This window comes from Cuculus canorus, chromosome 4 (genome assembly GCF_017976375.1).
Source record: "Cuculus canorus isolate bCucCan1 chromosome 4, bCucCan1.pri, whole genome shotgun sequence".
Classification (NCBI taxonomy): Eukaryota; Metazoa; Chordata; class Aves; order Cuculiformes; family Cuculidae; genus Cuculus; species Cuculus canorus.
The window spans coordinates 75,106,902-75,132,353 of record NC_071404.1 but is presented as its reverse complement, the minus strand read 5'-3'; the positions used below and the strand labels follow the sequence as shown (position 1 = coordinate 75,132,353).

The following is a 25,452-nucleotide window of genomic DNA, read 5'->3' as shown; positions in this document are numbered from 1 at the left end:
GCAAAGGTAGGTGGGTGTGCTAGTCCCCGAATGAACTGTAAAGCTCGGGTCACCACTGGACTGTGTAGCACGCCAGCACTGTCTCTTAAATGCCTTTTGGAACAGTAAATACTAATGCAGTGCAATGCTAGGATAGCATCCATATACTTCACTGCCTGAAGCTTTGCCGTGCACAGAGAGCTGTTTTTTGAAAGAAACCTTAAAACACCAGACAAGGAGCTGATTTTGCCTGCCTGGCCAGACTGCAGTGTGTCCCTTTGTCCTTGTCTGATGCGGCTCACAAACACAGCTTTGTGTTACACCATTAATCCACCATCTCTGCATGGCACTGTTTATATCATACATGTGGCTGCTCTGGGTGCAGGTGGTTTTGACTTCTCCGACTTGACCAAGGTAGCTCCTGGCCTTTGATCTGAGTATGATGAGTCACTCCATTTTGGAGAGTGCAATACGTGCAAAAGGCTGCAAGCTAGTATGCTTTTCTGTAATGTAAGTACTGCTTCTAGCTGTTCCTCTTCTGGCTTTCCAATCTCTTTGCTTTATTCCTAGACCATCACTGAATCTCATTTGCTTTTCTCCTCAGTTCCTGACTCTGAAATATGAGCCTTGTGGGTAGACAGAGAATGCCTGGGTGGGTGTTTCTCATACGGATGTGGATATTCACACAATAATAACAGTACTACTCTAAATCTCATCAGAAAATAATCATGGAAATGTCAAAACTATTGAGCAGTATTTTAATATGCCAGTCTGAGAAGTGAGAGGTACGGGACCTTCTTCATTACTCTGCCAGTTCTAGAAGAAGAGTTCTAGAAATGCTTATGTAAAGACTGTTCTATTAAAAACTGTAATGCAGCTTCTCTTACTTGAACGCTGTCACTGCGTTACCTTTGGAAGAAGGAGCCAGAAAATCAGTTTTATTCTGTGTAAAGAGTAAGATACTGTAGGAGGAGACAAATAACTTTGGGTTTGGTCACTTCATGTTGAAAGCTGAAGAAAATGAAAGGAGAAGGGGGAAAATTAGCTTGTCTGTTGTTAGTTTACTGCTTTGCTGGTTTGAACAATAGCTAACATACCTGTCCAATGACTTAAGTACCTTGGCCTTTTTGGATGCCAAGTGAACACATATCAACAATTCATGCTTTTTCAAAACAGATTTTCTCTAGAAGAAAGCATCCATTATAGAATCTAGCTGTGTATATGACTTCTTACAAGATGCAGACTCTAGGCTTTCTGTCCAATGTCAACAACATCAAATTCTTGCTCTGTAAATAAATTGGCGGACTTGTTTTTTGGAAGTAGTGACTGCGAAGGCAGAAAGTATAGTGTATACAATATGATGATGGAAGGGAAGAGGGAGAGGATTAATTCTTTTGCTTAAATAACATCATCAACATCTGGCAGAAATTGGGAAATGACATCTGTCAGAACACAAGAGCAGAATCATTAGTGATTAAGTGACACAACAAGAGCTGTGTCTCACAGCTGTGGCTGCTAGCAAGGGAACCTGCTTCAGAACTCCTGCAGGGCCACATACACTGTACATGGTCCAGCAGAGTTCACCAAGTGGAAAATTGCGATAGCATGGTAAAATACATTTGCAGAAGACACGAGATTGAGCACTAGAGATCTACAAAGATGGATTTTTCAGAAGAGTGTGTCCCTGTCCAGCACGGTAATTCATCTTCATCTAATAAGATATAGAGCACCGTCAAGTGTGCATAAATCATTCCTTGTTTGTTCTATTTGTACCGTACGTGGTTGAGATCAGAGTACTTCGGACACTGTTTATATCAAAGAAAAGAAATATTGCAGTGTTGAGATACAAAAAAGAGGAGAATGCTCCTGTGCTACAGGCAAAACATGCACCTCCACCACGCTGCAGTCAGGACCAAGCTTCAAACTGCAGATATTGTCTGGAAGAGCAAAAATACTATTTCTAGCTAAATCATTTGAAACCAGTGCCCTAATTGAGAGGGCATGGTAGGGGATAATGCCCCTCAGTTAAAAATAGCAGGCACACAAACATAGTAAGGTGAGAGCTCTTCAGTAGAAATCAAAGCTCTATTCTTCTGATGGCTCTGATTCTCACTCATCGTGAACTTGGGCTTTTCATTCAAACTCAGTGTGCCTCAGCTGTCCCACGTGCCTTATGGCATTTCATAGATGGTCCATCTTAAAGCCAGGTAGGTGTTCTGCCCCTATACAGCTGGGTACTAGACCAGGGGAAAAAGTTTGTAGGGTGAACATTATCATGTTACTTACCTGAGGCCTGAGGCAGATGAACAGAATGAATAGTGAGATTCAGGAAACCTTCAAGCTTCTGTGACCACAGCAAACCACTGTTGTTTTGAGATTGGAGCTCCTTTGACTGACCATGGGGATTAGGCCCACCCATTGAAGAGAATGATAAGCAGAGATGATTAATAATCAGCCTCCAATATCACAGTGAAGTCAATTCTCTTAACCTCTGCCTATGATTATTGTACCACAACCCTAGAGATGCACGAACACCTCCAGTCGTTCTACTGTATCTGTTTCTTACACTGTAAAATTACAATTTAACTCCTGTAGCCTACAGACATTTCAGTTGGAGGATGTTATACTGATACTAATAAAATTATAAAACTTCCGTATCTGATTTGTATGGAGAGTAAATTAAAAGGAGCAGAGAGGGAGAGAAGGTCAGTCGCCATGGTGAGATTTATCGGCGGTGTCACTGACAGCCTCTGAAGCCGAGGATTGCTCATCAGATGGCTTAGATATTTTAACAGGGACTAACGTGCTAAATTTACAAGTTGGCTTACACAAGTTGACAGTGCTTCTCTGTTTTTTTAGAGCACTACTGCTATAGGGTAAATTTTGTCTTTTTTCATCTAATAATAGCCTTGCTGAGATCAATATTATTGTAGTTCTCTATAATGTGTGTGGTTTTGTTTTAAGCATGTACCTCTTCTTTATGTCTGGTTTCTCCAGGGAAAGAAAAAGAGAAAAAAAAAATGAGAAAAAGGAGACGATGGGAATTGAAGGGGAGGGGGAAAGAATGAAAAAAGTGAGCAGGAGGCAGGAAAAGGAAAAACATGGTGGAAAAGGGAATTCTCCCCTATTTCTAAGATAGTTAGCTATTTGCAGCCCCTTTGAACAGGAAACTCAGCTTCAAAAAATGGGGATGGTGTGCTGGTATAAGAGGAATGAAAGGGACAAGTAACCATTCCTCAGAGAGGCAAAGAGATTCTGAGAGCCAAGGATGTAGCTGTTTTGCTGGTAGGAGCACATGGTGGCTGCTTCACCTGTGGTTCGTACGTGAGCTCTGCCCTACTTGCACCAGTAGCAAATGGCTTTGCCCAGTGTACGGAGCAGTAAATGTTAAGGCTCCTTGTGCTCCCACTGCAGCAGCACAGGCCTATCTTTGGCAATCCAGCCCTCCTAAAGTGCTTCTTGAAGAGATGAGGCTCTGAGAATTAATAGGGCTTTCACTGTGGTGGGAGAATAATACTTGAGAGAATACAAGATTTGTAAGTAACTTGCTATTTTTGTTTGATTTCGTTCTTTACTCGATACTGATTCACTTGTTTTCTGGCAGGGACAGACCTTTCTGCCCTGCTGTGTTGATGGGTTGTGCAGAGCAGCCCAGCCCCACAGCAGCACATGGCCAGAACCCAGCCTGCGCTCTGGCGTTGAAGCCAGGGATGCATCGCAAACCTGTTTCAGCCCTCTAGAGCCGTGGGAAGGGACATTCACCCCCAACTCAACTCATCATTAATTCTCTTATTGCAGCTCTAGAATTATTTGTAGCCTTGTTGCAGTATTGCAAAATGTGCAGACTCCTTCATAGAATCATAGAGTCATGAAATGGTTTGGGTTGGAAGGGACATTAAAGCTCGTCCTGTTCCACCCCCCTGCCACTGGATCAGGTTGCTCAAAGCCCCATCCAACCTATCTTTGAACACCTCCAGGCATCCCCACTTCTCTGGGCAACCAGGGCCAGGGCCTCCCCACCCTCACAGGAAAACATTTCTTCCGAAGATCTCATCTAAATTTCCCCTCTTTCAGCTTAAAACTGTTCCCTCTCATCCTCTCCCTGCACTCCAGGATAAGGAGCCCTCCCCAGCTTTCCTGTAGGCCCCTATCAGTACTGGAAGGGTGCTCTGAGGCCTCTCTGGAGCCTTCTCTTCTGCCATCTGAACAATCCCATGTCTCTCAGCTTGTCCCCATAGGGGAGGTAACAGGCAAGATTCCTTGCCCAGGAGTGTCAGACTGAGATGATGCGGGAGAGAAAGGAAGCGGGGAGATGCCATCACTGAGTCCAGGCCTCTGAATCAAGTCCCACAGAGATCACCAGGTCTCACTGCTACAGAAATGACTCCTAAGTGTGCGGTCAAGTGTATACTCAATTCATTTTCAGGGTCACGATGTTAAATATCATCCAGATTATTACAAATTTTGTTGGAAGATGCAATGTAGTTACTACAGAATTGCAGCAGTGTTGTCATGAAACAGAGATACCCGTTGTGCTCCCCCTGCTGAATTGAAGGATGATAGAAGCATCGCTTACTATTAATGTAGTTGTATAGTCTCATGCGCCTCACACTTCATGGGCAAATAATGGGCTGAGCACCGTATCCAGATTTTATATAAGCCAGCTTAGCTCTCTAACTCCTTCTGTGCTCTGTCCCATGGAGTTCATGACCTAGGAGAAGGCACAACGTGCAAGGGATGTGGCACATACTGAGTAAATAAGATGAAATGGTAAGTCTGACATTTGGGGCAATGTCAAAGAATCATTTTCTAGGCATAGCTCCGAGTAAATTTCACGGGGAATTACATACAAAATTCATGGCATTATAAAGCATTATAATTCACTGCTATTATATGACCACCAGCTGCTAGCTTAAACCTACTACAATTTCTTCCCTAGAACAACACAAACTGAAAGGTAGAATTAAACTCCTTGCGATGACAGCCACCGTTTTCATACATTTGCACAATATCTGGTGCAGTGGGGCCCTAGTAACAACAGGATATTTCAGCTTTTAGTTTTAATCTTTGCACTTTCTGTGTTAGCATTTACCTTTAAGGTGATTTAACTTTTTCATGTCATTACAGTCTCTGGATCTCTGAAAAGAACTGTTTCTCTTGAGTTTTCTGAGTGGAATAAAATACTCTTATTAGCCTGTAACCTTTTTTAAATCCCTCTCCCATATGGTATTCATGTGGCATCACATGTTACAATATAGGGTAATACCCTGGATAATATGTGCTATCATGAATATCCTTACTTTATGAACAGGGTAATTAAGATCTCTGTGCTTGGTGCATGATTACATATGGGCAACCTATGGCATAATTCCTTATGATGAGTTTTACCAGCATATCTGATATTTTAATCCATTTCATGTATAGGGAGAACTGAAATATTAATAAGCAGAAAAATAAAGTATTCAAATTAATTCTAGAAGGAAAAAAAACAATTTTTCTTTCTTTTTTCTCTTTACCTGTTGACTTCTGGGACAGGTGACAACCTGATACATTTCCCTGGAGGCTCACATCTTTTGTGCCAGAATACAAGCTTTCATTAAAAAATTATGACTTGGAAAGTGATGTTCATATGCATGGGGACAGAATGCAGGTGCTCTTCTTTGCTAGAGTCTACAAACAGCCTGAAACAGTCAACATGGCAAACAAAGCCCTGCAGCTGAATCAGCTGATAGCCACTTTAAATGTCAACCATGAGGATTTATTGTCAGTGTTCTCATTGTTGTTGATCCCAGCACAATAAAAAATATAGGGTCACTGATGGATAAGATCCTCTTAAGTCATTGAGCCCAATCCAGCACTCTGATGAATGACATCCTGCAGTTGCCCAGGCTCCAGCTTGAAGTTTATGCTTTTTGCCCTCGCTGCCCACAGAACAGGTCTGCTTCACTCTGGTGATTTAAAAGCTTCTTCTCATTTCCAGCCTGTGTTTTTACCCAGTCATTTTTATGCCAAAATCTCTTTCATCTTAAGTACTCATTAACTACCACTGTGTATTTATCTCTCCCCATCACATGCAGGAGCTACTCACGTAGCTCTCTCTCACCTCTCATCCTTTGTGCAACAGGCTGTGTATTTCACCTGATCACGGTAATAGCACTTCTCTCCACCTCTCCACTTTGAATTACTTTCCTTGAGCTTTAAACAGCATTTCAGGTGGAGACTCACTGCAGCTTTTCAATTGTTCCACCTCTTTTGCTCCTCTGCAAGCACTGCTTGTGGTATTTTCTAGACACATCACTTTGGCAGCTGACAGACATTCTCTAACTTGACTGGTATCCACGTCCTTTCTCACCTCAGTGATTTCCAACTGATGAGCTCCCAGTTTATAGCAGGCATTCATGTCATTGATCCTCCAGCGCGTTACCTTGCATTCTGAATAACTTCCCATTCCTGTGCAAACTCCTCTCTTTATTGCTCTTTGTTTGCTGCCTCCAAGGGCACGGGGAAGCCAGGCTGTGCTTTAGGTGTTGGAAGCGGGGAAGGCACGAGGAATTTATTTGTGAAGAAAAAGGGAAGGGCACAAGGAAGTTGAAGGCAGTGACAAAGGATGCTTTAAAAAAAAATTAGCTAAATTAGCCTTGTTCTCCAGAGTTACTTTTGCTGAGAGAAAGAGAAGATGAAATTAGGTTGATTTTTCCGGCTGGCTATAAATGACATTCTGCTTTGGTAAAAGTTTGGTTTATTATTTGAAGAGTCAGTACAGCAATTTAATTTTTTCCCTCTTTGCAAGTTACAAGATTTTTCCAGAACCTTTCCTTTGTCATTGATGGGAAAAATGAGTTGGGTCTAGGGTTATAATGCAAGTTCTCCTTAGCCCAGGGTATGTCCTATTTTATTATGTACCCTAAAATCAATTTTTAACAGAACTTTTAATTACATATTACTTTCTTAACAAGGGCAAAGAGCCTTAGAGTGTTGACTGTGCTTAGAGCAACTTGGTTTCATTTTAATTCTCTTCCACCCCCATTATCACTTTCCTATAACCAATTTCAATGCTACTAAGGAGCTTTCACTCAAATTGACATACATTCAAAACAGCTAACTAAAATTAATACATTCTGAATCTATGCTGCTATTTTTTTTTTGAATACTTATTAACTTGAAGCCTACGAACCCGATATAATGGGAAGGAAGATTCTTTCCTCTCTTTTCATAAGCAAATTTCCTGGTAAATTGTGACAGAAACTACTCAGTCCTCCTCATTAATGAATCCGTCTTACACTTCACATGGCAGGTGACTTAGGCAGTCAGTGATGGCTTTGCAGCTTAGAACGGAAATACCTAATGATTTTTTAAGCTTCTTGAATTCCAAAGCTGGCCATTTGATCATTGTACAAAGATGACAATTGTCTCGATGCCCTGATTAAAATGGAACAAAAAATATTTATAACAGTAGCTTATTCTAAGCCTCGAGATAAAAATGCCTTTCTGCTGCCAAGTAGTCATCACCCACGGCGTGTAATTAGCAACTCGCCTTCCCCTGGTTTGAAAGATGTTACCACAATGCGTGCAGATAGTAGGATTTTTTAGGATAAGATATTGAAAGTTAAATGGAAACTATTGAAAGGAAACAATAAGTGTATTTTCCATCTGAAAGCTAGCAACTCTACAGAGAAAATGCATAAGCGTGGCTGGTTTCCCATGTTGTTTGCTACAGAATAGTCTTTAAACACTTCACGAATGTAGTGTATTGTAATAATAGTAGTTATTATAATAACATGGAAAAAATGTACTACAATTGTAAACTTTAACAGTGTTGGGTTATTCTTTTTGTCTCTGAGATAGCCTCTGAGTTGATTACTTCTGTGACCACGTGTTTCTTGACTCTTACGCCACGTTTTTCTCTTCATTCTGTCTGTGAAACTTGTAGAGAAAGCCTTTTCCAGTTTGACTTAGTGGTGAAATTGGCCTTTGCATGCTAACATGGAATGGCATTCAGTGGCTTCAGACTTCACCTGCTCTAGTACAGTGCGAAATGGTCTCGTCTGAACTCAGCCCTGAGTCAAGAGCCTCTGACTTCTAATCACAGCCCTCACTGAGCCACTGCCCAGATCTTTGGCGATTCCATGGAGTAATTCTATGTCAAGTAAGTGGAGAGCAATACTAATATCAATACCTATGACAAAAATACCCTCACAGGACTCATTAAAGAATATCTGCATTGTATTTAAAAGAGAATTATATTAAGCAATTGCTAATATTGTTTATTTATTAGATTTTTTTTAAAAGAACTAGTTTCTGACTAGGTTCATAATGCAGTAGCTTTGCCTTTTGGCTAGTAGTATTTGTAATAGCTTTAAAGAAGTAACAATGAAATGACTAATGACAGGTGATTGCCTACATGCTCCTTTTTTTCAAATACATAGGTCACTGTAGGGGCTCCTGCAAGAAAATATCAGCAAAAATAATGCAAATAATAATTAGTGTTTGGTTAAAAGATGTATCTAATCTTGGAAATAGCAGAACTAGATACAGTATTTCTTTATTAAGTGAAAACTGTTGTTATTACATGTAACATTCCAGCCAATAACCTTTTCTTGGCTTATGGAATGATGCCCATGGTAATCAAATCTATCTTATAGATACAAAATGCAGTAGGAGTTGTAGTAATCACCACCATAACAAAAATGCCTAAATTTTGAACAGGATTTCAGCAGGACTTAGAGGGACCAAGAGTTCAATTGCAGAATTAGAACTATGTCTTGGTTAGAACTATTTCTTGCAGTAACAGCCTGAAAGAGAAGAGACCACAAGACAAGATAGGATTCAGTTCATTTGAGAAAGATAGAATGATTACTGATTTTGCAAAAAGAGGAAGCACTGTGTGAAGGCTTGAGTTTGAAGAAAGATGTGAATGAGTAAGAAAGCATTCATGCATGGAGGCCAGCGGTAAGAAAAGCAGAAAGCTAAGGCTGGCACCAAGGAATGTAGGCTGCCTCTTTTCTAAGCCTATCTTTGTTGCAAGGCAGGAGGTGACTAAAAAGCCAAGCTGAACTGAGACAGATCTGTTCTTAAACATCTTTTTTCCCATCCTTTTTCACTGTAGTATTCCAAGAGAACGAGTGTAATCAGAATTACCAACTCGTGTGTATGTCTGCACGCATAGATGCATGTATGTATACGGGCAGAAGTAGTCAGCAGTGCTGTCAGAACACAATGTAATTTATATAGATAGGAATTCATTAAGATGCAATTTTCAAAATAATTAGCTTGAAAATAACTAATTTATCAGAAACAAGACAGATATTTTAAGTAAGGATTCAATGGCAAATACTGAATGGCATTTCAGTGCCTAAGTTACACGTTTCAGCAGGAGAATAAAGGCTTGTGTGTACAAAGCATTAGATTTTTCCCAGGTGAGTGAGCTGTGTTCATATACGGGAAAACAGGGAATTCAAATTTGAACACATGGTATGTGTGTAGAGGGACCTCAACAGGCTGGAGAAATGGGCCAGCAGGACCCTCATGCAGTTCAGCGAAGGGAAGTGCAGGGTCCTACACCTGGAGAGGGACAATCCCAAGTACCAGGACACACTGTGGGCCAACAAACTGGAAAGCAGCTTTCCAGAAAAGGACCTTGGGGTCCTGTTGGGCACCAAATTGAAAAAAAAGCCAACAACGCAGGGAGGGTTAACAGCATCCTGGGGCTGCATTAGGAGGAATGTCACCAGTAGGTCAAGGAAGGTAATCTTTGTATTCTACTCAGCACTAGTAAGGCCACATCTGGAGTGTGATGTCCAGTTCTGGACTCTCCAGTAAAAGAGAGATGTGGAGCTGTGGGAGAAGAGTCCAGTGAAGGACCAGTAACGTGATTAAGGGATTGGAGCATCTCTCTTACAAGGAAAGGCAGAGAGAGCTGGGAGTGTTGAGCCTGGAGAAGAGAAGGGTCAGAGAGGTCTCATCAATGTGCACAAATATGTGAAGGGAGGGTGCAGAGGGGACGAAGCCAGGCTCTTTCCAGTGTTGCCCAGCCAGGAGCTGAGGCAGTGGGCACAGAATGAAACACAGGTGTTTCCCTCTCGACATCAGGAAATGCTTTTTCACTGTGAGGGTGACTGAGCACGGGCAGAGGTTGCCCAGAGAAGTTGTGGAGTCTCCATCCTTGGAGTTGTTGAAAAGCCACCTAGACAAGATCCTGTGGAACCTGCTGTGAGTGACAGACTAGCAGTTGTCTGAGTGCACTTCTGTTCTGCATGTAGCTCAGTAGCCCACCAGTTTCTCTCTTGCCTATTTTTTGTCTGGATTAACTACTCATTTATCTGTTCAGTTCTGGGGTGATGCGCATTAGATGTGACCTCAGATGTTGTATGCATCCATGATAATGCCATTTGTGGTTTCTGCCCAGGCAGAAATCTTGGCCAGAAGTACTCTCAGCAGTGTCTTAAGCTGTATTGCTAAGAGAAAGGCTAAGACCAGTTCAGGCTGCAATGACAGCTCAAGAGAAAAAAACTGAAAAGTAGCACCAAGAAAGATCAAAGCTGTTAATATTCCTGCCAGAACCACTTGGTACTACAGCTGCTGACTTGCAGTGCTGCAGCCTTCAGCTGTGAGATGTCTAGCACGTCTCTGTGAGCATCCAAGTGCTTATGAGGACAAGCGGTATGGAACACTCTTCCATCCATGTTGGCCAGTGATAAATTGAAAGCAGTGCCGGCTACTCAGAACGAATTACAGGAAGGAAACCATGCACATTGGTGAGTTTGAACTCACATCCAAAGATTTCAGTCACTTTTGGCTGGCTTCCACCCCATACCTCATAGCATGCTATAGGAAAAAACCTTCACAACAAAGAGACCCCAAAACAAGACTGTACCAGGATATCCACACAGTTAGAAGCTTAATATGGGAGAAAATCCCATTGTGACTAATATTGAGGGGAATAGGATTTTAGATGGACTTCTCTGTTCTGAGGATTAATAACCTCACACAGAGCAAGCCCTCATGTCACCAAGTCCCCTAACCTACTGGAAGTCTAGCTTCCAGGACCTGGGACCTTGCATGTAGTTTACAAGACATTAAATTTTGGGGCTTTCCTCCAGAGAGTGTCATGAGAATAAAAGGGAGAAAAAAGAGGAGAAAGCAGTAAATAACAATATTCCTGGATCAAGTGCTGTAAATTCTGCTGATGTTTGGAAAAGAAACATTCAGATGACTTCAAATGTTTTCCTTTAATTATCTGTCTTGAGTGAATCATAAAAAGAAAGGCTTGGGCAGAGAGTCCTTGGTGATGGAGTTAATCTGGTGTAATTGTGTTATCAGCCATTAGGTGAGCTAACGATCACCGTGCAGTTGTGAAGTAAATTACTTTGATCAAGAAGGCATTTATAAAATGTATTGATTTCATTTCCCATTTGTGAAGGCTAGAATTTTTTTTTTCCCCTGTGAAGGTGGTGAGGCCCTGGCCCAGGTTGCCCAGAGAAGTCGTGGCTGCTCCATCCCTGGAGGCCAGGTTGGATGAGGCTTTAAGCACACTGATCCAGTGGGAGGTGTCCCTGCCCATGGCAGGAGGGTTGGAACTGAATGATCTTTAAGGTCCCTTGAAACCCAAGCCATGCCATGGTTCTATGATCCTAGAAGTCAGCTAATGCGGTTCAGGCAGGGAATCGGAATTCCCTAACCTGTGGCAATGGAAAACCCCTATCTCTGGAGTGGAGGATGCAGAGCATCAGTGAAAAACAGAGGGACTAACTCTGAGATGGGGTTAGGGAACCTGATAAAGAAAAGCAGTGAGGCTGCAAACATGTTACATGGTATTCTTTCAAGATTTTAACTCCAAGCTGTGTTAAGAAAATATCCTTCATAGACTCATAGAAGGGTTTGGGTTAGAAGGGACCTCAGAGCCCATCCAGTTCCAACCCCCCTGCCATGGGCAGGGACACCTCCCACTGGATCAGGGGCTCAAAGCCCCATCCAGCCTGGCCTTGAACACCTCCAGGGATGGGGCAGCCACCACTGCTCTGGGCAACCTGGGCCACTGCCTCACCATCCTCCCAGGAAAACATTTCTCCCTAGGATTTCATCACAGTCTCCCCTCTTTCAGCTTAAAACCGCTCCCCTCGTCCTCTCCCCGCAGTCCCTGACGCGGAGCCCTCCCCAGCCTCCCCGCAGCCCTTTCCGTACTGGAAGGGTCTCCGGGCTGAGCAGCCCCCGCTCCCCCAGCCCGCAGCCGTCCCGCCGGCGAGCAGGGAGCGCTCTGCTACGCGGCTCTCGGCCCCGCGGAGGCGGTGGCAGCGCTGAACGGGCGGCAGCGCCGCTACCGGTCGGTGCCGGGGAGGCGCGGCCCCCCCCCGCGGGCCCCTCCCCCGGGCGGGCGGGCAGCAGCCCCGCCGCGCCTCCCCGCCTCTCCCCGCGCCTCCCCGCGGGCGGCAGCCCCGCCGCCTCTCCCCGGAGCAGCCCGCGCAGCCGGAGCGCGGGCACGGCGGCGGGATGGCGGCGGAGCGCGCCCGCAGGTAACGCCCGGCGCCGCCCCGGTGAGTTGCTGGACACGGCCAGCGGGGCTGCCGCGGCTCGGGGGGCGGCTCGGCGCGGTGGCGGTGCGTTCCGCTTGGTTTGGCTCCGTTGCCGGCTCGCTTCGCATCCGCCTGCCCGGTGTGCTACCCGCACCGCGCCTTCGCCTGCCTGGGATTTTCCCCTTTCTCCGCTCTTCCCGGAGTTTTCCCGTGCGACGCTGTTGCCCTCTAGTGTTTGCGGACACGGGCTGAGCGCTGGGCTGGGGAGCGAAATTAATCACCGGAGTGCGGTAATTATCAGTAATTTCAGGTATTCGTCGCTTCTTCCGTTCCCCAAACCCCGCGCGGGAGTCGGTGCGCGTTACTGCTCCTTTCGGCCGCCACGTTCGACCTTTAGGAAATGGCAGAAAACTTTTATGTTGTTTAATTCGCTGCTCGATGGGTCGGGTGACTGATTGGGGTTCGGTGCGGTGGACTTTTTTCTTTTTAATAATACGAAAAGTGGTAGAAACGGGGCTTCTCTCACTGCAGTGCTCGAGTCTCTCGGAAGGGATGAACTGGGCTTTATTAACTCTTGTACTCGGTAATTGTAGGAGAAAAGAAAGGGGGGAGTAGTCGTACCAGCATGGAGAGCACAACGTGCCATACATTTATCTGAAAGACCTGTGGCAAATCATGTTGTGTTTAGATGTTTCTGCAAGTGCTGAAAAAATAATAGGGTTTGTCTCAAAAAAAATTGTATGAGGTGGTTTAAGATCTGTTGGTAAAAGTACTATATGAAGATAAAGTAGTGATTTGGAGTCCAAATCTAACTTCTGTGCTCTGTTAAAGCCTTCCGAGCCTTTATAAATATCTCTTAATGACAAATTGTGATGCATGAATTCCTGTCCTGTGAGATTCTCTGTTAACGTGTGACTACACGGAGCTAAGGATAGCATTGGTACAATAGAAACTGAAACATGCTTGCCCTGAAGACTTGAAAAAGCCTATCCATCTGCCAGAATTGTTGTTCTGTCTAAGCCATTCCTTTTCTTTTTTTCAACATATACAGGAGGACATAAGCCCTTCAATAGTCACACGTTGCAGGGTTTGCTACATGATACCACAGGGTCTTGGTGGCTTCCTGTGACAGCTCAGGTCTTGTATCACTGCCTTTTCAAGTTGAAAATGTCTTCTGAATATGCAGTTGGCAAATCTCACTCTCAGCCTGCATTTGCTTTTCTGGGTTATCGCTGCTTGAATACATAAGTCAGAACAGTGTCGTAAGTAGAGGTATGCAGTGTTCGGAAACCAGTTTCATGTTTTCAGAACTGAGTTAAATGCTTAGCAGTACTGTCCATCCCAGGTCTGGTTGTTTTCAGATGCACTTTGTTGCTTCCTCCAATGTCATCCATGTGTCCAAAGATTTCCATTTTAAAAACACTAATGTAATGACTTCAGGATACTTCCTTTAGCATCACATTCCATAGTGGCTAGCCAACGCAGGCTTTTGTGTTGAAAGCAATTAAATAGCATGCCAGTCATTGTAGATTTAAATGCCCATATTAATATGCTGACCAATATCTCTCTTTTTTTTTGTCCATTCTTCATCTAAAACTCATCCTTCATTTAATGTATCAGGATTGTGTTGCTAGTACTGTGGGAGTTTGGTAGAGAACAGAATCAGAATGTAATGATGGGGGTTATTAGAAGAGGAGAAAAGGAATTAAAAATAAGTCCACGTCCGTGTAACCAAGCACATGCAATACAGCTGAATAACACTGATGACTGGTCAGTCCTGAACTTGCTCTATTTTTGATCTTGATGGAAGGGATTTTGGAACAATATTTTTTAATGTCTGTATGTAAGTGTGACAGAACTTTATTGTTCCTAATCCAGGGGCACAGCAAACAGTTGCCCTCACTCTGACCTAAGGTAAGGCTGAACCAGGGTGTTCTTACTGGGCTTTGAAAGATGTGATTTAAGAGCAGTTTCTCGTTTGCTTGTTTTAGCTCAACCCATTGTTTTGATAATAATAGTTTTTAACACAACTAAATTGAAGACAAACATTTCTTGTACTTTTAAGCATCTTATCGATATTCACGATACAACTTTAATAGTATTTTTTTAAATTGTCTACAGTTTTATGTATCTCTCTTTGTGTAGGTATCTGGTTTTCTATTTGAGCACCTCTTCAATACTGTATGATGATGTGAATGTGAAAGTGATATAATCTGAGGGATAGTGCCTTTTAGTCCCAGAAAATATAAATACCACTTATAAAATCGAATGGTCAGAACCACGTTTCTTTTCAGCTGTTGGAAAAGAGTTGCAAAAGCCAGTCATACATCCAATGCCTGTGGAAAGGAGCTGCACACACTGTGAAAGTCTTAGTGCAAAGAATACCCCACGGAGGGCACAGTGTTTGCAGGGTTGCCATGACACTGGCAGAGCAAAGGCTGTCAGCGGCCGCCCGAGCCCAGGGACCATGTTCCAGGCTGACTGCAGAGGCTTCAGGGAAGCTGCTTTAGTATTTATGATCTAAATTTTACTGCCAGAAAACACAAAAATCAAGACTTGGGATTTCATGTTGTTTATGTTCTTTCTTTGCATCTCTTAAGTAGTTGAGTCCCCAGACAGTGTGGGCTCACATACGTGTTGCATTAGGTTATTGTGCTGAAATGATTTATAGAAGCCAAGGATTTGGTCATTTATGTTTAGCAATGAAACAACAAACTAAAAAAAGCTGCAAATGGTAGGAGCTCACCTGCCTCCTTGAAGTGCAATTCGGCTCTTTTGAATTCATCACAGTATTTGTTCTCTGCTCAGCACTATCTAGTAATGCATTTAAAAAAAACCCCAACCAATGAATCAAATAAAACCTAAACAAACCCACCCACAGATGAAGATCTCTATTCTAGTGCATCTGTTTCATGCAAGCTGTCTGAAGATACCTGTGATTGTGATTATCCAGCAGTACTGTTTAGAATTAATTATACATCTGCCAATTAATAAGGCAATACTTATTTCCTGTAGCCCCAAATTTCCATGATTCAGCTTTCTCTCAGTAAGATCTTCTCTGTAGTAAGTCTATAGGGTAAAAAGAAAATTCTCAATATCCAAACATGCTAATTTTCACCTTAAGGAGACATTTTGATACCTCATGCTTGAAACAACATAGGAAAAAGGTTCTACTCTAAATTTTCAGCTGGTGGCATTTAAAATACAAAATTCTGTAGGAGATCAAATGCAGATTCTTATAAAATAATAGGGTTCTAGATAAAGAACAGTGAGGCAGCTTTTATTGCTTCAGATGGTGCAAAAATGCCATACCAATTATTTTATAGCTCAGACTTATTTCAGCATCACCTTTGTGGAACATTGGATTCACATAATCCCTGCCACCTGTTTTCAAGGTGGGACCGTATTCTCTTCTCATTGAACTCCACATGACTGAATTGGAATTAATGAGCAAAGACTGTGGGTCTTGTTCATGGTTTTTCACTGAAACAATGCTAACAGGCTTGACCTCTGGTGCAGAGTTTCTGGGCTCTTTCATTATTTGTTTTATTTCAGCCTTTTTCCTTTCCCTGGGCTTTTATTTTTTTAGGCATTGCAGTTCTAGTTATCATGACTTCTTCATTCTTTTGTGAAAGCTTGCATTCTTTTGTCATGAAAGTAAGACTACTTAAGTGCTGTTCTGAAATGCTGCTTCAGAATGTGTTCTGGATTATGCCCTTTGTCTGGTTTTACTGTTAGAGGTGATAGTGGAGAAGGACCGTTTTCCCTGAAGCCATATCTAAGTTTGTGATAAAGGTGACTGGAGTGGTCTGGGTAGGTCCCACCGTGTTTTGTGGGTGATGCACCCTGAAGATCTCTACCACTGCCAAGTTTGGTGCAGGTGGAGGTATTTTAGCACGGTGCTGTAAGATACCGGTGGAATATTTCAGAAGTAATGTTGTTGAGAGTAAAACACTGCCGTTTGTCTAGGAAAGCAAGTGCAACTCATCAAGGCTTTGAAACTATTTTGCTGTTATTAAATACGTGTTCTCTTCTGTGTTTTTTTTTTCCTTCTGTGTTCTTTTGAACTCTTGCCATGCAAACCAGTCCTTAAATAAGTGAAAATTACATAAATGTCAAGCTGATTCAAGAGAGCGTGGATTTAAAACTTGCGGCTTATTCTGTTCTGTTCCTCTTCATTCTTGCCTTCAGTGGTGAGTATGCCAACCCTGGCTGTGTCCTGCTGGCTCTCAGTGAATTCCTCATTCCTCAGCGTCAAAGCTCGCATTTGTCTTGGGATTTCACATAATCACAAAGTGCTAGGGCTGGGAAGGGACCTCTGGAGCTCATCAGTCCAACCCACCTGCTAAAGCAGGGTAACCTACAGCAGGTTGCACAACAGCACGTCCAGGTAGGTTTTGAATATCTCCAGAGAATGAGGCCCTACAGCCTCCCTGGGCTGTTCCAGTGCTCCGTCACCCTCATAAGAGGGAAGTTTTTCCTCATGGTTCAGGTGGAATTTCCTGTCTTCCAGTTTGTGCCTGTTGCCTTATGACCTGTTGCTAGGCACCACTGAAAAGAGTCTGCCCCCATCCTCTTGCCCCATGCCTCTTAGATCAGTCAGCATTGGTAAGGTCCCCTCTCAGTCTTCTCATCTCCAAGCTAAACAGTCCCAGGTCTCTCAGCCTCTCCTCATAAGAGATGCTCCAGTCCCCTCATCACCTCCATGGCGCTGCTGGGTTCTGTCCAGGACTGGACCAAGTACCAAGCCCTGGGGAACACTGCTGGCCTCGGGCTTCCAACTAGATTCACCATCCACTCCTCCTTCCAGCTGCACTCTGTAGCCCCAGGAGGAACTTGCAATTAGGAGCTAAGGATAAAATGACAGAAGTTTTCTTGAAGAAAGTACAGACTTCTGGGCTGGTTCCAGATATTCTGTTCTGTGGAACGGCATTAGGGACTGTGTCCTTGCTGCAAATGTTTCAAGTGCTGCTGCTCTCCTGCTGCTTGTTTTAGCAGCCCTTGGAGTGCAACCATTCTGTAGTATCTTATTCAAACAGCTCTGTCTAATCAGCCTTTTATTGCCATGAGCTTAGGTCACTGTAAATATTCCCTGCTGTAGGCAGGGTTCCCAGGTCCAGGTTCTGTCTGGTCAGAAGCGTAGGCTGGTAGAGAAAGAAACTTCTAAATCATGCTGCTGGGAACATCCTCTCAAGAGGACTTCAGTGACTTCTGCCTTAAGAATAGGGATGGCTTAGGGCTGTATTAGAGGAGCCTAGGGGTAAAAGAAGCAGATAAGCATTGTGCTTGTTGGTTGTGTGGTGGATGGCTTTGTGTCATTCAAAGAAGTGATTCATTGTTCTTTCGTGCCAAGAGTGCCGCTTTGCAGGCTCTCACCTCTGTTCTGTGTAAGCTGAGCTTGAGCTTGGTGGGGGCGAGCCAGCCAGGTTTGTGGTTATAGAAGATAAGTGGGTGTGTGTACAGCTTTTCTACAGAATGCAGTAGGTATTAATTTTACCCACTAAAGTACGAGTTTCTTGGCATTCGGGCAGCTGAATCAGAAATGCAAAATGAAGAGGATCCTTTGTGTGTGCAATGAAAAAATCATCTGTCTGGAAACCTCTCTCTGGTTTTACTTATTCAGGATGGAGCTCCTTCTTTGTCACCTGACTTCTTACTATATTAAACATATCTTTTTTGCCATTTAAACTGATATTCCTGAAGCTAGTGTGATAAGGATCAGACATCTCAATACTGAATAAAATTCTTGGAGCTCTTCTAAAGATACTTTCAGGTTGTAGTTTGGTCTTTATGGATTCTTTAATTTCTTTTCTGCTACGTGCCCCTGGAAACTGAGAAACTGGGGTTGAGTATTCGTGAAGCTGCAGGTAAGGTTCAGGTCTGTATGTAAGCTGAAACAGAACAGACAGGGTTAATAATCTGGTGTTTGGGAGCAGAACATGAAGAGTAGAATATATCCAGAAAGCAGACATATCTGGTGACATGCACATTTAAAGTGAATCTTAATTATGAATGAGATAGCTTATGTACTCTTATTCCTAGTGCTTAATTTTGCTGTTTCAATAAACAGGATGCCATGTAGTTTCTCTCTTCCCACTTATCTCATTTTCCTACTAATTTATTTTTACTTTGTGCTCATCATGGCGCTTGAAGGATCAGTCATTGGGATTTAATTAAAGTTGTGGAAGTTGCATAGGTGCTGTCATGTACAGCCTATTTTTTAATGCTTTTGAAAACCTGGAGTTGAAAGACTGCCTCCTTTGCAACATAGGATGAGCAGCTCTTGTCAGGTGGTTAAGTGGCCCAACTACAAAACATTTTGTTTGGGTTTGTGTTTTTGTTGGGTTTCTTTACAGCTCCTCCTCTTTTCTGTTTTGTTTGTTAATATGTAACTGATCTTCATTTTCTTTTGGATCAGAAGCTGACCATATTTCTTCTAATATCATCTGTTCCCTGTTAAGTAGTGAAGGTCATCTGCCATTCTAGGAACCAAAGTTTCTTACGGAAACCCATTGAACCTTAGAAAGTACAAAACATAGAATAGAGCTTGTATAGAATATTTTTGTTATGATGATATCTCAAGAAAATGCTATTATGTTTGTCAATGTGTACGGAAGGGTTCATGTTTGATATTGGTTTTACTTCTGGAGCTTCTTGGTATTCACTTTTTGAGCCTTACTTTCTGTTTTTAAAGAACTGAGCAAGGAAGGATTAAGCACCCCCTCGGGAAATGACTATGTTATCGTTACACACCCAGCTTCTCCTAGTCCCATTTACAAATGAGAATGGATGTGTACTATGTTGTGAAGTTACAATAGCATGTTCTAGATCTTCATACCCATAGTAGTTTTCAAAGCCTGCTTTTAACCTTCCTTTATGACTTATGTTACTTAATTATTTTATGCTTGTCACATCGTTCAGTTGTTTTACTAGAAAGTTTTGACAGTAATTGTACTGTTCACTTGAAAAATGACTGCTTTCCTTAGGCACAAGTTAAAGCATAAGTATGTCCTTAGGTGATCTGCCTCTTAAGTTAGCTTTTGATTTATTACTCTCGCTTCTCAAAATTAAGAACTGCATTATTTTGTGCTTTTCTTTAATACAGAGAAATACAAAGCGCTTCCAACAATGTGCAGAATGGTACGCAGTCCAGTAGAATGCTAATTTTTTACTTCTAATGTTGCAGGAAAACTGCGGTTTTGTTTTAAAAATACTCCTAAGTGATATAAAATATGTCAATGTGTATGTATGCAACAGAGTTAAAATGTGCATTTTTTTGTTATGAACTTCTTGGTTCTTCAAAAGTTAATACAAGATGGAATTTGTTTAATCATGTAGACTGGTTTTCCCCAGCTTCTTGGGGGTGGAAGGACGAAGGTTACAAAAGTTCTTCAGTGTTTAGGTTGTCAGCAATTGTCTACTTGGAGTTAACTTTTATCTTTGGGTAAAAAAGTTTCAGAAAAACAGTAAGTTCTTTGCTGCTGTGTCTCATCTCCAATAAGGAGCCTGTGGGATGTAGAAATGTTCAAGTGCACATTGCACCTAGTGGGAGCGGGAAGAAATGACGTTACTAAAACAGTGTCAAAAAGAAACTATCAAAGTTTTCAGCTGTGTGCTCCCAAACCTCTGCTTGGCAATGATTTCTTTGCTCATCGTTAATTTAAGTGTGATGATACTTCACAAGCGCAGTACCTCAATTAAATCTCTGCTTTGCTTTTCTTCCAGGCTATACCTTCTGTAAAGCTTTGTGGAAGACAGATGTGTGCGCTGCAATGGTGACATAAATATTTCAGAGGACTGGAACAAATTGTTGAGAATCTGTGTTTATTTTTAATGCTCCTGTCAAGAACAATCTAAGGCAAGTAAGCAACATGAGTTTTATCATGAAACTACACAGACATTTTCAAAGAACAGTTATTTTGCTGGCCACTTTCTGTATGGTGAGCATAGTTATTTCTGCGTACTACTTGTATAATGGCTACAAACAGGAAAATGAACTCTCCGAAATCTCTTCGGAAGTGGAATGTGGTGATCTTCAACTTTTGCCATACAAGCTGATGGAGATGAAGACAATGAAACCTCTTGATCCCCTGAGGACAGAACTTGTAGTGCTGGTGTTTGTGGAAAGTCAGTACTCAACATTAGGCCAAGATATAATAACCATTTTAGAATCTAGCAGATTCCAGTTTCACATTGAGATCGCACCTGGGAAAGGTGACCTCCCAGTGCTTATAGACAAAAACAAAGGCAAATATGCTCTCATAGTATATGAAAATATCCTAAAATACGTGAATATGGACTCTTGGAACAGAGGCCTTCTAGATAAGTACTGTATAGAATATGGAGTAGGTGTTATTGGATTTCACAAAGGCAATGAGAACAGCTTGCAGAGCTTTCAGTTGAAGGGCTTTCCTTTCCACGTCCACAGCAATCTGGGTATTAAGGACTGTTGCATTAACCCTCATTCCCCACTGCTCCATGTGACTAAATCTTCTAAGCTTGAGAAAGATCCATTGCTTGGAAATGACTGGGCGGTTTTCCAGATTAATCACACAGCTTATCAACCAGTGATATTTGCAAAAGTAAAGACACCAGAAAACCTTTCACCACCTGCCGCTAAAAGTGCTCTCTATGCCACGGTAATTCATGACCTGGGGCTCCATGATGGGATTCAACGAGTCCTTTTCGGCAATAATTTGAATTTTTGGCTGCACAAGCTGATTTTCATAGATGCCATCTCTTTCCTGTCTGGAAAGAAGCTCAGATTGTCCTTGGATAGGTACATTCTGGTTGACATAGATGACATCTTCGTTGGGAAGGAGGGAACAAGAATGAACACCAACGATGTACAGGTAAAATACGTGCACAAACTAATGGTCATTACAGCAAAGTGCCTTTTTTTTTAATCTTGAAATGAGTAGTTAGTGATAGTTTCAACTGATGGAGAATGCTTATCAGTGAGTACCAATGCAAACTGTGTACCTTGAGAAAGAAGCCACTCTGTCTGGCTTTGAGTAGTCACTGGTTCCAGGTGTAGCAGTTCCTTCAGCCTCCAGGCTGGAGGAGACTCCATGTGGTGTTGCTTGTACCTGTACTAGAAGAGAATGTAAGATATGACAACTCTGGTTGCTATCACTTGCTTTTTCTCAAGTGGCACATGAACTGCAAGTCCCTGCTGAGCTAAGTTCTGTAAATGGATTGGTGGGTACTTCTGAATTTTATTTCCCTTGCTATATATGAAAAATAGTCTCCTAAAAGAAAGTAAAAGACAACTACTTAGTAACTGACAGAAAACGAGGAGGTAAGAGTCCTAGTGTTTTCACACACACCACAACCCACGCAACACACAAAATTCTACACATAATTGCAGAGTGCTTAACTCTCCAGCCTGTTAATAGCATCTGCCTTAGCACATACTTCAGGGCTGGACCCAAGAGCTATTCATATGTAATGTGCATGTTGCTAGTCTAACAAGCAGGAGGTAAAACTAAAGGTCAACATAAATTTGGAAGACTAGACTGGATTATTAGCTGTTTGAAATAGGTATCAGATGTCAAGAGTTGGTTGCAGCATTTCACCTTTCTCCCTTCTATGGCTCTTGCTTGAAAGCAGGGTTTGTCATAATATTGGTCTCAAAAGCTGTTCTGCTGCCTAATGACTTGACAATTTCCATTTTAACATTTCAAGTTGTACCTTCCTGAAGGTAATTTTTCACTCTTTTGTGCTGTTGGAGCGAGGTGGTAGTCATGGGGCAGTAGGAGTAACGTTCCTTACTGCATATCTCGCTTTCTTTTTGTGCAGTGTTGTTACGGAGTGGGTGGTTGGAGGTCACCTTGCACAGCTCTACTGGGTCTAGAAGCTAAAAATCTATAAGAAGCTGATTGTTGTCCAGGTTGTGGTAAAAATAAAAAGGGAGAATGCTTTGTTAGAACTTCCATAATGGAAAGAAGAACAGGGAAAAGGAAAGGCAATGGCAGCACTGCCTGCAGGTCGTAGTCATTTTTGTTTTGTTTTTAACTAGGTGTTTATTTTTGTGTTAATGTATTTCTCAAGCTCCGCTAATCCTGCGTATGTTGCTTGCTTAAATAAAATGTTTGAACTTATAGTTACAATTTAGCTTGCTTTAAAAGTGCAGCATACACCTTCCAAAGCATTCTCTCCACATGCAGTTCTAAATAAGCTACACTTCCTAGATAAGTAGGTGTTTTCCTTATGCATGGGAGAGAGCTGAAATAAAGGTGAAACTCAATAAATGGAGTTTCTGTGTAGAACATGATGACAGCATTTGAGTTAGGCAGGTGAGAATGCTTTGAGGATCTTCTCAGTGCAAACTCAAGTTGCGGGAAAGAAATCAAGTCTGACCCACAGCACTGGCACAACTCCTGTGGTTCCGCAGAAACAGCATTTCCTGTTAACAAAATAAAAAGCCTGAATACAGCTAACTGCATTGTGCAGTAGTGGTTAGAAACAGTATGTTTTGTATTGTTTCTCTTTGTAAGTGACACCTTAGGATTGTCATTTCAGAATAAGTTAGGATGATTAATTGCCAGGATTACTTATCAGAAACAGGAGGCTACCCAGACAAATTTGATTAAAGCAGATACAAAAGGATAAACTGTATTGGTTTGGGAGAATAATTTGCAGTATGTCAGAATGTTATCTTCCCAAAATAAAACTGTCAAACTAAATAGAAATAATATCAAAGTGGAAGCAACTTTTAAGTATGATAATTTTATTTATATAGAACTGTGTTCTGAAACAGTGGAAGCTGAAAAAGTGTTCCCTTCTGATTCTTCATCTGCTTAAAGTTAAGATGCTCTATTAAACGTATTGTTAGGGCTGTCAGTTGCAATGCGTCTTCATTACTATTAATATCAAAGGAGTTATCCTCTATGGCACAATGACATGTGGAAGGAATGAAATAAAATCAATTTGCAGTAGTTGAAAATCTGTTATTATAAAGGATATTTGCGGATAAATGACAACCCATTAAACAGGAGTGGTTTACTGAGTTGTGTGGCATTGACTGTGACAGAATTATGTGTGTGAAAATCTTGCTAAATTTAGACTTTGTATGATTTCGGCACTTAAGATTAACTCGTTTCTACTGAATTTAGATTTTAACTACTAGCAAGGCAGAATTTGGTATAATATTTTTTGTCTCCTATTTAATATTTTCTGGATATGCTCATATCTGGTAGGACTGTGAGCTTGCTGAGCATAAGGTGAGTGTTTCTACATGTGCTCTACTAATGCCAAGTAACCTGAAACACTTCAGGAAGATCCAGAGAACCTGTGGGATTGGTTCTGCCCATTTCTCTGGTTAGAACAGAGTTCAGGAACTGGAGAGTTATTGCCAAACCGATAGCAAAAATAATCACTCACTAATGATTCACTACTGAACTCAAGAAGGCAGCGTTTGTCTTGGGTCTTCTGAGACAAGGGCTTCGAGCGTTTTGAGAACCTGGATTTGCTGTAGAAGGACCAATTTGTTAAGCTCCTAGAGTTCAGGCAGTTGAAAGCTATGTCCTGTGCTTTCTTTGTCAGAGTTAAAATAGAGTGGCATCATAACAGAAGGTATCCAGTGGGATTGCAGAAGCACATGGTAGTTGTCACATTATAATTCGCAGTCGCTGAATGGCTGAGATAGGTACGCTCCTCTGGATGCTATCAAGTCCAACCCCCTTCTCAAGCAGGGCCATGTCCAGCCACCTTTTGGCTGTCTCCAAGGAGGGAGATTTGATTGCATGCAAAATCAGTTTTTCAAGGGAATTTCTTCTTAAGATACCAAAATGAGATATGCACAGTGGCCTGAATAGTTAATATTTGGATGTTAGGCTATACTGCCCTCTTCTTTAAAGTTTGTGAATTGAAGTTAAGCACTTAGATTGCTATCATAGGGTTAAGTGGTATTTTTTTATCATTATTATATATTGACCTCAGAAGAGGTCAAGTCAAAAGCAAACTCTTAAAAATGAGCATCTCCTGCACCTCCAAAGAGGCAAAGTATGGTACTTCAGCTTGAGTATCAGTAGTGTCAAGGACACAAGTGTTAAGAACTCATCTGAAAATCTTCTGGCATAATTTATTAACTGAGATCTTGTAAAACTAATAAATGGTTTGTTTTATTAAACAATAGATGAAGTTGATTTGAATTTCACCACAACTTCTTAGTAGGCACGGTGGTACTGGACTGATGGTTGGACTTCATTATCTTAGAGATATTTTCCAACCTTAACGATTCTATTATTCTTCAATTAGAAAAACAAAGAACCCAAAGTTGAAACTGTACTTCAGATTTTGAGACGACCCAATTGTTACAGATTTGTCTGTCACTGTATAAAATCTGGACTGTTAGAACGTAATTCTTTAGTGTAGCATATTGAGTGGCTGTCACTGTGCGTCAACAATAACCACCCATCTTCATATTTATTTACTTTATCTTCCTGTGGTATAATGGCAATAACAGAAGAAAACATTTTCATAGCCTAATTGCCTCCCACTTTGAAAATAAGCGTGATAATGTCATCTCAACGTTCATTTTTCAGTAACTTCTCCCTCCTAATGTCTGTCAGGCAGGAGGGACCATTACGCTGTGACAATGTTATATTTTATTTTCCTGCTGTCTTTTGGAAGACTAAGAGCCTGTGCAGTGCAAATAATTCATTTAAATGGACATACAGAAAAAAATCTATCTAGAGATGCACAGAGTAAGTTTATCTTGGTAGACCATGATTGCCTTGACTGATAGTCTACTAATTTAATATTGGTTTTTGTTACAGCTACTCTTTGTGAAATTTTTATGACTATAAAGCATTGGTATTTTTCTATGGGAAAACCAGCTGATAATAGGGGGAAAACTAAATATGTTTACTATTGACAGTTTGTGCAGTGCTGGTGATCTAGGCAGTAAGGCTTTTTTTAGAATGGTTTGGGTTGGTAGGGACCTTAAAGCTCATTCAGT

At 41.8% G+C, this 25,452-nt stretch overlaps 1 protein-coding gene across 6 annotated transcripts in view; it reads left to right on the top strand.

The window, feature by feature from the left end:
* Nucleotides 1-12,384: 12,384 nt before the first annotated feature.
* The window catches only part of LOC104065725 (N-deacetylase and N-sulfotransferase 3), a 72,498-nt gene continuing 59,430 nt past the window's right edge, over nt 12,385-25,452 (top strand). For 4 of the 6 annotated variants that reach the window (XR_008449838.1, XR_008449835.1, XR_008449839.1 and 1 more), the window contains exons 1-2: nt 12,504-12,778; nt 20,214-21,340. Coding sequence is in view for 1 of the 6 variants with exons in the window: in XM_054066320.1 (XP_053922295.1) it covers nt 20,360-21,340 (981 nt within the window). In the remaining 5 variants the exon portion in view is untranslated. The other 2 variants (XR_008449837.1, XR_008449836.1) reach the window with 2 other exon arrangements.